Source organism: Aptenodytes patagonicus, chromosome 1 (genome assembly GCF_965638725.1).
Source record: "Aptenodytes patagonicus chromosome 1, bAptPat1.pri.cur, whole genome shotgun sequence".
Taxonomy (NCBI): domain Eukaryota; kingdom Metazoa; phylum Chordata; class Aves; order Sphenisciformes; family Spheniscidae; genus Aptenodytes; species Aptenodytes patagonicus.
In genome coordinates this window covers 122,633,351-122,648,515 of record NC_134949.1, presented here as the reverse complement: position 1 = coordinate 122,648,515, position 15,165 = coordinate 122,633,351, and the positions used below count along the sequence as shown (strand labels likewise).

Sequence of the window (15,165 nt, the reverse complement as noted above, 5' to 3'; positions counted from 1 at the left end):
TAACTGAACCATTAAGTACTCCTCTTCTAGTCTGGGACCTAATCTAACTTTATTTGCTGCTCCATAGTCACTAGATTTGACGCAACTGAAAGGTAGGAATGAGCACAGGCATATCCAAAACCATATATTAAACGGAAGGTATGATGTTTCACTTCTAAAATGAAGTATTTAACACAAAAGCCAGCTAAGAATGCAGTTGAAAACCAGCTCAAGCTAATCTAAGCCAATGCTGAGGCAATCTTGCCTCCTTCGCTACTCTCCTCCCATACTAATTCTGGTACTGACATTTTTCTAACCCTTGCTGAGCTGATTCAGAGTACCATCTTAGAAGTATGTATTACTTCTGCTAGACTAGTTTTCTGCTCTGCTTACTGTCCTGAACTGGCTTATTAACAAGTCAGATGAAAGACAGTGGCAGCAAAAGTGTGGCAGGTAGGACCATACCTGTGCTCACTTAGAATGGGTTACATATGATCATTTTGTATCAGAAATAGTGTGGCCAGCAGGACTAGGGAAGTGATCATCCCCCTGTACTCGGCACTTGTGAGGCCACACCTTGAATATTGTGTTCAGCTTTGGGCCCCTCACTACAAGAAGGACAGAGGTGCTGGAGCGTGTCCAAAGAAGGGCAACGAGGCTGGTGAGGGGTCTGGAGAACAAGTCTTATGAGGAGCGGCTGAGGGAACTGAGACTGTTTAGCCTGGAGAAAAGGAGGCTGAGGGGAGACCTCATCGCTCTCTACAACTACCTGAAAGGAGGTTGTAGGAAAGTGGGTGTCAGTCTCTCCTCACAAGTAACAAGCGATAGGAGGAGAGGAAACAGCCTCAAGTTGTGCCAGGGGAGGTTTAGATTGGACATGAGGAAAAATTTCTTCACCGAAAGGGTTGTCAAGCGTTGGAACAGGCTGCCCAGCTTCCCAGCCAGGGAAGTGGTTGAGTCACCCTCCCTGGAGGTATTTAAAAGATGTGTAGATGTAGCGCTTAGGGACATGGTTTAGTGGTGGACTTGGCAGCGTTAGGTTAACATTTGGACTCGATGATCTTAAAGGTCTTTTCCAACCTAATCGATTCTATGATTCTATTCTATGAAACCACAGTCTTAATGTGCACAGAAAAGTGTACCTGACAACACAAGGGAACAACTAGTCAAAACTGGGACAGGACTTCTCCAGTATAAGACTGATTAGTTCTCGAACTAGTAGTGCTAGGGATTGAAGAAAATTGTTACATGATGCAAAATACAGATGAGAAAAGTTTCTAAAATGTTTCTGAAAGCAATATCACAATATTATTTCTCCCAAGGACTGCAATGTTAAATATCATTAGCTACTATTTTTTTTTTAATCCTGTCTCAGAGGATGTTACTGAAATTTCTGTACTATCTAGAAATTTATTATATAAAGGCTTTCTACAGCTACATATTTCACTGCTGGTTTCATTCTTCGGCTGTTCCACCAACAGAAATAATTTTAAGGAGTGACTTTGCTCAAGCTCTATATGGCAGACACAGTCTTTCACTGAGTTGTGTCACATACACACAGAATTCAAGACTTGTGGAAAAAGCCTTACCACCTAGATTTCTAAAAATCCAGTAATTTTTATTTATTTATTTACTTTTAAAACCCCTATTATTCTTAGAGGCATAAACAAGAACACCTTCTCATCAAGAGATTAGTATTGTATTCAACTATGACTCTAAGCTAATTCCTACTAGAAGATGAATTATCCTCTCAAACAGATGAGGAATATAAATGAGAAAACATCTTTCTTTAGAATGCCTGAAAGAAAAAAAAAATAATACGGATAAGTTCTATCTGATTATTCCAGGATAAGAATCAGATGAAACGGAACCTCTATTATTCAGTCAAGAACTTTCAAATAAATATAGTAGTTAGCTAAGTTTTGTTGCAAAAATATTACTCTCTGTATCTTTTTTAAAAATAATGGCAGTGATACAACTCAGTCATTAAAAACTTACCTGGGGAACAAAGTAGTCATTGCTATTCTGATTTGTCTCAACAAAACTGCCAAGTTAACTACTAACATGTGCAAGATTCATTTTAATATATGATCCACAAAGTTATTTACGACATTATGTTGTAAAATGCAACTATTATTGTTTTCCCTTTCCAATCTCACATTCAGTAAAACTGCAAAATATTTTTTCTTCCCTTATGACCCACTGACTTGCAACTATCACTACACCACCAAATAAAACATATCTTCCCCAGCTCAATTTTATAACACTTCAATATGTCTCTACCTCAGAATCTTTGAGTCTCACATAATTAGATGGGAAAACTCCTGATTTATCACCCAGTGTTCCTGTCCACCAGTCGCCATCTTTCTTTGTCACAAGAATCATATCACCTTGTTGAAAAGTTAGGTCTCCTTGTTCGGAACTCTCATAAGTATACATAGCAATATACTCTGTAAGAGGGAAATAAATACAGAACATGGGAAAACACTTGATAAACTGCTCAATTATCATTTGCAAAACCTAACTAATATAACGTAGTCTATCCACGGGCTAGATAGAAGACAAATTTATTAAAATTACCATTCATAGAAACCTCAATATTCAATGCATAAAATTGTATCTATCAGAACTAAATACAATCTATCAAAAGGCTGCTTCTGGGGCATTTTTTTTTTTTGGTAAAATAATTTGCTAGTGTAATTAAAATGTACATAAATTATTAATTTATATCAGAAACTACTCTGAAAACACATTTCCCAATGATTTCTGTTTTGTGCTGATGACTAGAATTTTCAGTCTTGGGGATGGAAAGTCTCAGTATCCAAATATCTGTAGATACAGTCTTCATTTTACATATGCTGTTTGGCTCTCGTATACAATGAATTCTTTCATTACTTGAAGCTTTGCATGAAGGGTGAACATCTCATTGCATCTTACACAACAGATGGCTGAGAAATGTTAAGACAAAGCCTGAATGTGTTCTGTTTTGTTAAAACACAGTCAACTACTTAGTAATCAAGTGCAAAAAACACTAAAGTCGACTGACATTGAGAAATGCAATGCATAATTCAATCACAGAACTACATGAAAAATTTTTACATAAATGATTACAAAGAAGAATTTCAGACCATTCAGTAACATTTTCTATACAACTTGATACATTCTTATTTAACTGAGCATTATCACGCTTTATATGGGCAGAAAACAGATTTCTGAAGATTGTATCCTCTGCTTCTAGGACCAGCTCTGGACCTAAGAGCAGTTCACAGTATTTCAGGAAGACTTTCATGCATATGTAACAAAAACGTTCAAGTATTTCACTGTGGCTGGCAATCGTTCTATTTGCTTGAACACTAAAATCTGACCAAAAAGCTTAGCTTGGGGAAGGTCAGCGAGAATTCAAACCACAATTACTATCCTTAATGAAAGCTAAGACATAGTTTGTCTAACAACTGCAGCTGAAGAACACACACAGCAGTTTGTATGCATGGACACACACATTAAATATCATAATGTATGCTATACACATGGAATTTTTCTTAAATCCTTTAAATGTAATAGAAGATACTAAATCCATGCTTTATTGTTTCTTAAAAATATAGCTTTTTTTGGAAATGTTTTATTAAAAAGTTATGTTCCTTTTTAATACAAACATGTAACCTGAGATATCCCATACTTTACAAAAAAGACTTAGCATTTCTACAATTGCTTTTCCTCAAATACATAGCGAGCAAGACTAGCTGTATTTTGAAATAACCAATTATCTCACTTTCCTTGTTACATGGACCTTTACCATTCTCTCCTTTTAACTTCTGTAGTGCTCAGGCCAGTGGCAAATTAGATACATCGGTAACCAAAGAGACTCTTTCACTTAAAATTGTATGTAGAATTGTAGTTAAAAAACTTAAGGTGTGCTGTAGAGATTATATACAAATGTTCATTTGTAACCTATATTTAGATTCATTGATTTACTCTGACTGTGATTTAAATTTACCCAGCTGACTCTGCACTGAAGTGGATTAAGAGTGCCCACACAGTCTGTTAACACAGCTCGTGTGGAGACATTAACCTCCAGCTGAAGGGTGGTAACAGCCAGGAATGCAAGTCTTTTAAAACCCCTGAGAGGCCTGACAATTCTCTGTCTGTGCCCCAGGCTCCATCTTTAAAAATGAGGGGTAGCCTTGACCATAAGGATCACAACATTCTATAACTGATTGTAATTTCTTTAATTAAGAGCTTTAATGAAACATTGGAAATGAGCTTTGGGTGAAATTGAGACATTTATTAGTAATTCCTGACATCATGAAGTAAGTGTACAGATGTGCTTATTTAGCCCTCTGCAAAAACCCATTCCAGATTGGGAATTGTTACCAAAATATTTATACAAGAAACGGTACAAACTAGAGATGATATTTTAATGGCATGTGAACCTATTTCTTCTATATACGCAACATATATAAATTCTTACTATAATGATTTTAAATCATTCTAGAGGCAAATTGATTTGCACTTCAATTTTAACGGGCCTGATCTTAAAACACTAAGATCTGATTCTAAGCTTGTTTCTGTAATAAGCAGACTTATTCTATTTAATTACATAGTAAAATACTATTAATGCCATTCAGTTTGAAATGCTTACCTTCACCTGACATAGTTGCTTTTGTTGCTGGTGATGCTACTCTTTTCAGACTAGCAGGACTTTCTGAGGAACCAGAATCCATGCTTTAGAAGAAAATAACGGTTATTTAAGAAATTAAATCTCTTCAGAAAAATTATTATATTTAAAAACTAAAAAAAAAGAAAAAAAAAAAGGCAAAAAAAAAGCATATGCATCCATAAGCAATTCCCTACATTTTAAAAGAAGAGACAGTAAATGTGCAAATTAAAGCTTTTAAGTACAATGGCCAGTCATGGTTACATTTCGGTAACTGCCTTATATATACAAGTTTCTGCACCTCCTCTTCTTCCACAGGGAAAAAAAAAAATTATCTAAAATCATTCTCATTTGTATTACTAATGTTAATGTTGCCTTCTCATTACACAGAACCAGATTTTGATTGTTTCATCCTCCAAGAGTAATGATAAGTGATTATGTTTTGAGGTATACCTTTTTATTTTGGGAAAAGGTAAGTTATGACTTACATAGCTGTAATTCATAAAATCCAATACACTAATTTTTTAGTTGCAAGTCACGTAAAATTAAAACCGTTCATTAAGCTTTAGATCTTTTGTGGGTGATACATGACCCAAGGAGAACTGAGGTCAGTTTTCTTATTCCTCACATGAATTTCCAGGGTCGGAAGTCAAAACCACACAGAAGAGAGTCATATTAAAAAAACCCCAACTTTCTACAGAGTAGATTCTAAACTTTAAAATTCAACTGTGCAACTTCTCATATTTATTTAACACTATTACAGTATAGAAGTGAAGTACAGTAAAAGCAAATAAAATACCTCGTTGACTTCCTAATGGGTCCTGAAATAAGCTTCACATATGATTTAGGAAACCACCCCTTTTGTCCTTGAACCTCTCCAAACCACCACATATCTTGCTGCTCCAAAACTGTGATGATATCATTTTTGTTGAAATTAAGGTGGTTGTCTTTTTTTGCTCTCCAAGGATACAAAGCCTGTGCTTGAAGCCCCTCCACTTTTTCGCCCTAATGCAATTTTTAAAAAAAAGAGAGAGAAGTCATTCATGGACCACCTTTCATAAAGAAAGCTGCTTAAGGAATTATATTCTTATGCTACTTATATAGCAAGAAAATACACAGACTCTCCCTCAACCGTATAAAGCAAAGTAAGTCAATTAAACTCACAAAGTAATACCAGAAACTTTTACAGTCCTCCTACATTTCTATCTGTTAACACATAATCAATACAATGCAAGATTATCAGAGGTTTTGCTTAACAAGTTAAATAAAGTTTTACAATTAAGATATACATATAATAAACCTTCATGAAGCTATTTTGGCAGGACTTAAAGTAAACTTTATGGAAAATGATGCTTTGCTGCAAGTTATTCATTGTACATTCCAACTGTTTTTTTGCTCCAAGATACTACGATATTTAGCATTTTTCAGAACACATTAGCTTACAAGAACAGTATGCTGTTCAGTTGAGGAAAAGGAAATGCCTTAATAGATGGACGGAATTCATCTGATGTGAAGCTTTGCCACTGCTATTCCACTTAACTACATAATTCACTTTGGAGTGAAGGTTATTGTCATGTGATTCAGGAAAGCCCCAAGGAAGTGACCCAAAACTGGCATCCTGCCAAAACATTAAGAGTGGACCACCAAAGTCTAAAAAAGCCACAGAACAGCAGAACAGAAACCGCTTCATGTTAAATTCTGCCACCGATTTTGCAAACGGATGTACACTACCTGTTCATCACTCCAAACTGAAATAGCTTACCTATCTCAGGGTACTGTTTTAATGCACGGTCAATGTTCATACTTTGCTTTCCAAATGTCTGTGCTGGGTCAGAACAGTTTTAATGAACATAGGTGCTCACCTGACCCAAGACAGGAGAGGGAGATGATCCTGTAACAGTGGCAGGAGTGAAGGCTGATCGCTGCCGCAGCTGCCCTGCACTGGGAACAGTCAAAGACGGCTGAGCTGCCCAGGCATCCCAGTTATCAGTCTCTGGTTTCTCACCAGTGTTTGTTGGCCATCTGAAAAAAAGAGAATGACCTAATTCCTACCATTTTCAACTGAATAAAAACACTCATGCAGGAACATTGTGCAGGGGGAAAAAAAAAAAAAAAATCTACATTCTAGGTTAATTTCTTCTAATTGAATATTCCATGAGCATCATAACTCTCAGGTGGAAGTAGTGCAATCAAACATAGGCTAACAATAAATTTATCTTAAAAAGGCAATCTCTAAATACAGTTGCTTGTCCTTGCTACTTAAGGCCAGCTGTTCCTGTAATTTAGTGTCATTGCTTAGCTGTGCCCTAATACAACAGAAGTTCAAGTAGTACAGTCTATATTATACACAGTGGAAAGAGGTAACTTAAAAGAGAAAAAAAAAAACATCATCATTCTCTTCAAAACTGATCTGAAATCTTCACACCTGCACATCACTGACCTCTCACATCCCTTTCCCTTATACATCATTTTGCTGCTTCTCATTCAAATCCTTACGTTTTTTCTTTTGCTTAAAATTATTTCCTACTGACTTCTTTCAACTCTTTAGAGTTTTATGCAACCTCTTATCCTTCTTATATTATCTCTCGTCCTTTAAAATGCCTACTAAATCTCATAATCCATAGCTCTGCCTCCAAATACCCACTTAAATGAACAAAATCCCCTGAACTCTAGGAATGTAAACAAAGCACCTATCTTAAATCTAAGTTTCCTTTGCCTATTGCTTGTGCTATTAGTTGGAGTAATCAATTGTTGTCCACCTAGACTGTAATAGTGTCCAAAGGCCACAACCATCCCTAACCCCTGTATCATGTCAAGCACAGTATTATTAGTATAAATACTCTGAGACTCACTTTGTATTGAAACTGAATATTAATTTTTATGAAAAGCATGAAAGCATGCATTATCCACCTAGGGTAGAAGCAGCTTTGTCAAAAGTATGATTTATTCAAAACAATAAAATCCAGTATGTGCCAGACATCTCCAGGAAGCTCAAGATTTAGTCTTACCCTCCCCCCTCAGAAAAATGACTGTAGTAAACCAGAAAAGGTTTAAATAACTGGAAAAGCTACTGTGACGTATTTGATGAAAATTTTTAAATAGAACATATTATGTACTGTAATATTGCACTAAGATATTTAGATTTAAATTTATAAATATGTATTACATGATCAAAAGATAAGACAATTACTTACCCAACCCCATTTACATAGGGTTGATAATACTGCACAGAGCATTGAGTTAACAAGACATCTAGGGAAGGGCACATGTTCTACTTGCATTGGCCTTATTAATGTTGTGATAAGGAAATAATAAATCATCTTTTCATGTTAACTCTGTCATTATCATATTTTGCATAATCCAAGTTGGAAACCTTTAATGAGGATTGGTGTCAACTAATTTAAGAGAAGGAAGGTGAACACCTTGGGATTTCCACCATGTCACCATCCTCACTTAGGAACGTCTCCTGTTTGTGATGTGTCCTTCTGCATTGCTCAGGCAGATATGATGGGAGCATGGTTAAAGTTCCACAAGGCTGCGATTTTAACTATTTAATACGGAAAAAATATTTTACTTCAAACAAGCTATTTTTATTTTGCAATCTTGACACTCTGTGTTAACTGCCACCACAGTCAAATCGATTAAAAAGGACTCCACCACATTTAAGGTGATAATCGCTACCCAAACATACGTTGAACTGAAGTCTGCCCAGTTATTAGCAGTTGTAGTACACTCTGTAGAAGCAGGAGTTCCTAGTGATGTAGTGGTTTCATGCACAGAAACTTTAGGTGCAGCAGCCGCCTCAACTGCTGGCTTTACAGAAGCTGGAACTTCATTTTCAGGTATTTTCTCTGCATAGTTTGCTGGGAACCATCCAGTTTTCCCCTTCAATTCTCCACCAAGCCACCCTGGTTCTCCAGTCTGGCTTTCATCCACCTGTAGACGTATTAAGTTAGAAAGTTAAGAAACATAACATACAAATGGAATTTTTACTTAAAACAATCCATCTCATCCCACAGTAATTAACTTTCTCTAGTTACAGAGACATGACACCTTCATTACAAATACAAGTTCCACCTAGGTAGACTTTTGTTGTTGTTATTTAATTTACCTTTGGAAGATTATGTTGACAGCTATTCCTTCTACGGCGTATTAATAGATAAGGGAACATTTTGCAATGCAATACTGCTTTGCACTTTTTATTTTCTTCTTTTTCCCCCCGAAGCCAAAATCAAAAGGATTTCTCAGTGATGAGGTAAAAAAGTTTTCAGTCCTAATGCATAAGCCAAGCATGGGTTTTTAAACAGTTGCTTGGAAGTCTGTCATAGTACAGCAGACTTCGGAGAAGTGAGTTCTAGAGAAATCCCTTAAATACTGATATTTCTGGTTTAACTAACACAAAATGCAGTTTTTAACAAGTTTTCTTTCATTTTCTCTTGCAGAAAACACAACAAAAAACCCACAGCATATTAAAAACAACACCCATCGAACAACTCAAAACAAATCCACAGATTTGCTAATGTATTTATACAAAAAATGCCACGGTAAGTTTTCATACGTGAATTTGCAGGCCTTTTTTCTTTCCCCTCACTTGGATACCTTTGCCAAGCCATAAAGGACTGGATGAAACAGGGCTATTTTTGCAGCTGTATTTTAATTCCTACTTATTGATTATTATAATCCTGTCAAGCTATGATTTTGCAAATTTCACACTTCCCTGTTAACTTTTCTTAAACATTTCACACATTTGTTCTCCAAGCTCTACTGACAGACTACTGTCTTAGTCTGCTATTTCAACAAAAGTGATCAGTTTAAATTCTGTGAGCTGCAGCTAACCACATTCAGCAAGAATTGCAGAAGAAAAGTAATTCACTGTTGCTACCCCTGGTGAATTGATACAGTGGCTAAGTACCTCCAAGGAAATGCCAGTTGCAGAAACTTTTTAGAAGAAAAAAGGCAATAATTGTATTCGGTAATAATTTTGGTAAATTTGGTGGTCTAGCTATCTAATCTCTTTGATAGGTCAAAAGAATCTCAGTTTTCAAGCAAACCCTACATATTAATAGGGTTTGCACCTTTGACACGTAAATAACACCTCCTTTGTACAACAATCTGTTGTGCAGAGCTGCAGATTCCCCAGCAATGGTCAAGTCAGCAGTAAAACCAGGCCAGTAATGAAAAGTCATATGACCAACCCTAGACAGTGGCTGGTTTTTGGCAAGAACTTCTCTCATCTGTTTAGGCCAGAAGCAATCAGTATTTCAAAATATGTAAGAGTTTTAGATGACAGCGTAACTCAAAAGTTGACCGTGGCAGATAACAGTATAGCAGTCAGAGATGCTTAAATTTGTACTTCTAAATCACCTGACACTATTTCCTAAAAATCCATTATCAATGTGAGGGATTTGTTGATAACAGAATGCTTCATGAGCTAAGGAATAAAAAACAGTATCTTTTTCAGTCAGGAGTGTTCAGTTTATGACATTATACAAAAAAAGCATATAATAGTGTCTCGAGCTAGGTGCTTCTACAGTTGGAAACACACCTACAAATTCACTCTATCAATTTTAACAAAATATAACCCGATCAGATGTTTGTTTGGAGAGGGGAAAAAAAAAAAAATCAGTGGCAAAAAAATGGTGCAAACTAGTCACTCTAGACTAAAGGTGGGACCATTCTTTTGCCCAGAAGTGACTGAAACGGAAGCAGCAAAGCTTCTGCCTCTGACTGTCCCTGGACTACTCATTTGAGCTGCTTATAGATTGCTTTGCCTTAGGCCAGTTGTTAACTCTTTGACTGCCTCCTACGGTAATTCGTGTCCCACACCCCTTTTTTGGTGTAAAGCAATCCATTATTTCTGCTTTTTGTTGGGTCCACCTTCTGTCTCAGTCCCTATTAACTCAAAGCAAACCCAGAAATAAACGGACTACATGCTTGACCGCTTCAATGTGGTTTTACTGCAGTGCAGAGCAAAATTTCCACTGCAGCACTAAACAGGATTGTTAAAGTAGCAGTATGAGTGATGGAAGGTCACAGCAGAGGGTGAATCTTGGAAGAGAGAGGGAGAAATGGATTATCAGCACCTGATGCCAAGTTGAATAATCTAAACAGTAATAAAAGTCACATAGTTTCTACTCTCATTCAACTGCTCAGGTAGTAACTAGAATCAGTAACATACAAAAGAATCAGGATTGAAAAGCCAAAAATCTGTTCTGAAAAGGGCATTTTTTAAATGAATCGCAGTCATACAGAAATCAGTGTGATTTTTCAGAAAGAAATGTTTTGTACAAGCAGACACAAAACAAAAACCTACCCAAAGGGTTTTAAAAACAACTGATTTAATGTCTCTTTAGAAGACAGTTTTAAGTTAAAATGATTCATAAAACAGCCTTATTAGGATAGTCAAATTTATGCTTATTCAATCCAATTAAGTTTTCTATGTATACTCATGAAAAGGCACTTTGAAGGATAATTTTAACTCTATAATTCATTAAAAAAATCTAATTTCTCAGTTATTCATATAAAATATAATTTGCATCAGTTTTTGTAGTACAGTACTGGAACTTCAAATAAATTCCTTTGAACCTTTTTAAAATTAATTTGTTCTAATTTCCTTATATTTTTACACCCACCATCCCCAAGTCCCTATGACAAACTATCCCAGATTATTTTTTTCCAAAACACAACTAGACTTTAAATGTACACGTGAATAGTGAATTATCGTGCGTGTGGTTTTATTTGTTGTTTATTCAACTGTACTTTAGAGCCACGGCTTACAACTACTTAGTTCCAGAGACTGAACACAAGTAACAGGAGTAACAGCAACACAACTCTTTGCAGCAAAAGCAATAGGTCCAGTTAGTATCTCTGTCAACAGAAGGGCTGGCTTTGCAGTGGCCTGCTCCACTTTGACCTGGCTTGTGTGTCACCAGCAGTGCATGCACACAAAAAGAGAAGCCCTGTTTTACAGTAGATATTCACTCTACATACGAAGCCAAACCCTAATACTCTCACAAAAGTACTTAACCAAAGATAAACAGAGTACCATCGTCTGTTTTGTTCAACTATCTATCCATTAAATGACCACTTTAATTCTATTCCACTTGTAGGCTTTTGATCTAGATATTTTGAGACTACTGGAATTCCTGTTGAATATAAGCTCTGCAGGCCAGAGGCCATATGCTGATAACGCCTACACAGGACCTAACACAACGAGGCTGTCTATGTGTCTAATACAAAGAACATTCATTTTAACTCTCACAATCAGTAACTAACAAAACTGATGAGAAACTATCATTATGAATTTGTTTTAGACTTTCCACGGAAGCTTCTTTATGAACTTCCTGTTTAACTTATGTTCTCCTGCTATCAGAGCCACTACAGTTCAGTAATTCAATAATTCACCTGTATTTCACTGAATTATGCTTATCCTTATTTAAGTAAGCTGTATTATATAAAACATTATCAGCAACAACAGAACCCATTCATTTACTTCAAGCTGGAGCCTAACAGCAGCAAATGCCAGCAGGACTTGCTTTCTAAGAGAGCTATCCAAAGGAGAAGAATTCCAAACATTGTATACATACATTCATACACATAATAGAAACTTAACTTCTTGAACAGACAGAGCCCTGAAAGAGGCATGGCTTTCTTGGCTCAGAATATTTGTTCCCACACAAAAGCATGGTTAAGTTATAGTTAGGATTATAAATGAATCCAGCTTACAGTGAAGGAAATTTAACGTACATAGACAGGCAAGAGGTAGAGAAAGCAGAAATCCAAGTTAAGAGAAAATATAAAAATCCTGTAATTAAAAAGTGGAAGAATTAAAAAAAAAAAACATAGCCCACACCCCACGCATTCTCTAAACCATTACACAAGATGCATCAGTGCTACAGATAACTAACGTGTACTGGAAAGTCAGGCAGAAGAAAGCCCTCCTCAAATTTGCAAATACTTTTCCTTTCAGAATAAACCCTCATCCTTCTCCCTCATTCCCACCAAGACAGGTCTCAAGATTCATGCACAGTGTAAAAGTGCTTTACACTGTTGTAAAAACTGTTTACAAGCTATACATCTATTAAAGCCAGCAGTCATTCTGACATAATGAAATCTGTAGTCCTATTTACATCCAGGATTTAGGCCTGGTTCCCATGTGTGCAGTCAATGGATTTGGGCTTCACTTGGATTCTTTGCTCACGGCAGTTACAGTTTGGGTGGTATCTTCTGTACAGCTATATGATTACAGGACATGATTACACAAGCCTGCACACACGAAGCCATTTATAAGTGTTAAGATGGTGAAGTGCTAAATTTGCCTATGTTAGAACACAGTTATTCTAAGCAATACTTATTTTGTGGCACACAGTAAACTCCTAACTGTATAGGTCAGCTTAACTACCAGGTTGCATTTATGGCATAAATTAGACACACCTTAACATGTAAGCTTGTAAATTATTATTTTCAAAAAAATATAACCAACTCAAACCCTTAGAGCCACAGGACACGACAAACACTTAAGGACAGAGAAGAGTCTAGGACTCCAAATGCCTATTATCAAAAATAAGTTCTGGTCCATTGCACTTAAATTACTTTTGACAGTGTGAGCTAGTTTATCAGTTTTACCCTAGATGAATTCAAAAACAAGTAAACTACATGGTAACAAAATCTGTATTTATGAAAATGAATAAATTGCATAGACTTCCTGTCCTGGTGTCGGCTGGGATATAGAGTTAATTTGCTTCCTAGTAGCTGGCATAGTGCTGTGTTTTGGATTTAGCATGAGTACTGTGATAACACACTGATGTTTTAGTTGTCACTAAGCAGTGTTTATACTAAGTCAAGGACTTTTCAGCTTCCCATGCTCTGCAAGGGAGGAGGTGCACAAGAAGCCGGGAGGGGGCACAGCCAGGACAGCTGACCCAAACTGGCCCAAGGGATATTCCATACCATATGACGTCATGCTCAGTAGATAAGCTTGGGGGAGTTGCCCGGGGGGTGGTGATCACTGCTTGGGGACTGGCTGGGTGTCGGTCAGCAGGTGGTGAGCAATTGCATCAGTTGTTTTTCCTGGGTTTTGTTCCTCTCTCTCTCTTTTGTTGTTTTCATTACAATTATTATTATTATTATTATTATATTATATGTCAATTATTAAACTGCCTTTATCCGAACCCACAAGTTTTCTCACTTTTGCTCTTCCGATTCTCTCCCCCATCCCATCGGGACAGGGAGGGTAAGCAAGCAGCTGTGTGGTGCTTGGTTGCCAACTGGGGTTAAACCATAACACTTCCTAGCAGTCATATAGCATGCTTACCCATTCCCTTTTAGCCTCCATCAGGAAAGCAATGATTTTAAGCAAGGCAGAATTGTAACACATTTCACAAAAGTGCCTTTCTTCTAAGAGAAGCCCATTTAAGCAATTACTACAGAGCAGGAGATAAATCCCACAAGAGTCAATCATCAGGTTTAATTACTGTCAAAAGTAAGTTAAATAAAGAAAATTGAGAGTAGTTACTGTACTTTCATAGAGTAAGTTAAAATAAAGTCCATAAGTAACATACAGGAAGACTCAGATTACCTCACAGTCTCTATTTAAAACATCTGAAGTCTCCTTAAAATCATGTATTTTTGGTAAAAATGTTATTTCCCTGCAAGTCTACCTAATAGTGATCACTCTTCCTCAAGAAAAAAAAACAGTTTACTTATATGCCTAGACTACAATCTATTTCCCAAGAAAGCAAGACAACACAGCATTTTTCAATAGCCTAAGGAGACCCATGTACCTGTATCCTGTCTCATTTAACAGCTGACTGACCAATACTATTTCTTGATGCAGAATAACAACACGTTGCATTGTTATTCAGAATAACATTGGGCCTCTTCCCAAGTCATTCAGTAGTGTTGCTAATCCAGGATCCACCTTTTATTTTCAAAAAGCAGATTTTAATGTCACAAACACTTCAGTACGGCACAGCTGAATCAATTAAAAAAAAAACCAAACCAAAAAGGCTGAGAGATAAAGGCTCATCTCCCCAGAATACATGCTTTTTAAAAAATAGTTATCATTACAACTTATGAGAGTCTACAAAGTGTATTTTTTCCAAAATCCATTCTTACTAAATTGTGCCAAAACACAATACCTCTTAAAATCTATTTTGTCGAGTAGAACACTATAATGAATATACTTTCCCACAGTGAGCAAGCTATCATTCAGTAGTTACACTAGGAATTTTCATTATGACTAGACATATGCATGTTAAGATCATACTATCAATTCAATAATATTAATATACACATTTAATAACTGCAGTCATTAACCACAGAACTATAATTTTAGTGATAATTAGAGACAAAAGCAGAATATCACTTTAGTTTAACACGACAGTTATAGGCTGACCATATCCCCATATCTCATCATCTACTTCAAAAAAAGAAAGGAAATTATTCTGTATCAACACACCTGCAACCAAATTTTTAGGTTTTGAAGCTTCCATTTTTTAGAAATGATATTTTATCTACTGTATATCCTCTTT

General features: G+C 36.3%; 1 protein-coding gene across 4 annotated transcripts in view; it reads right to left on the bottom strand.

The window, feature by feature from the left end:
- ITSN1 (intersectin 1) overlaps nt 1-15,165 on the bottom strand; it is a 149,387-nt gene that overhangs the window by 48,136 nt on the left and 86,086 nt on the right. For all 4 annotated transcript variants that reach the window (XM_076353482.1, XM_076353473.1, XM_076353492.1 and 1 more), the window contains 5 exons: nt 8,325-8,569; nt 6,496-6,655; nt 5,433-5,638; nt 4,619-4,701; nt 2,263-2,429 (listed from right to left, as the gene is read on the bottom strand). In XM_076353482.1, the coding sequence (XP_076209597.1) occupies nt 2,263-2,429; nt 4,619-4,701; nt 5,433-5,638; nt 6,496-6,655; nt 8,325-8,569 (861 nt within the window). The remainder of the gene's footprint in view (nt 1-2,262; nt 2,430-4,618; nt 4,702-5,432; nt 5,639-6,495; nt 6,656-8,324; nt 8,570-15,165) is intronic.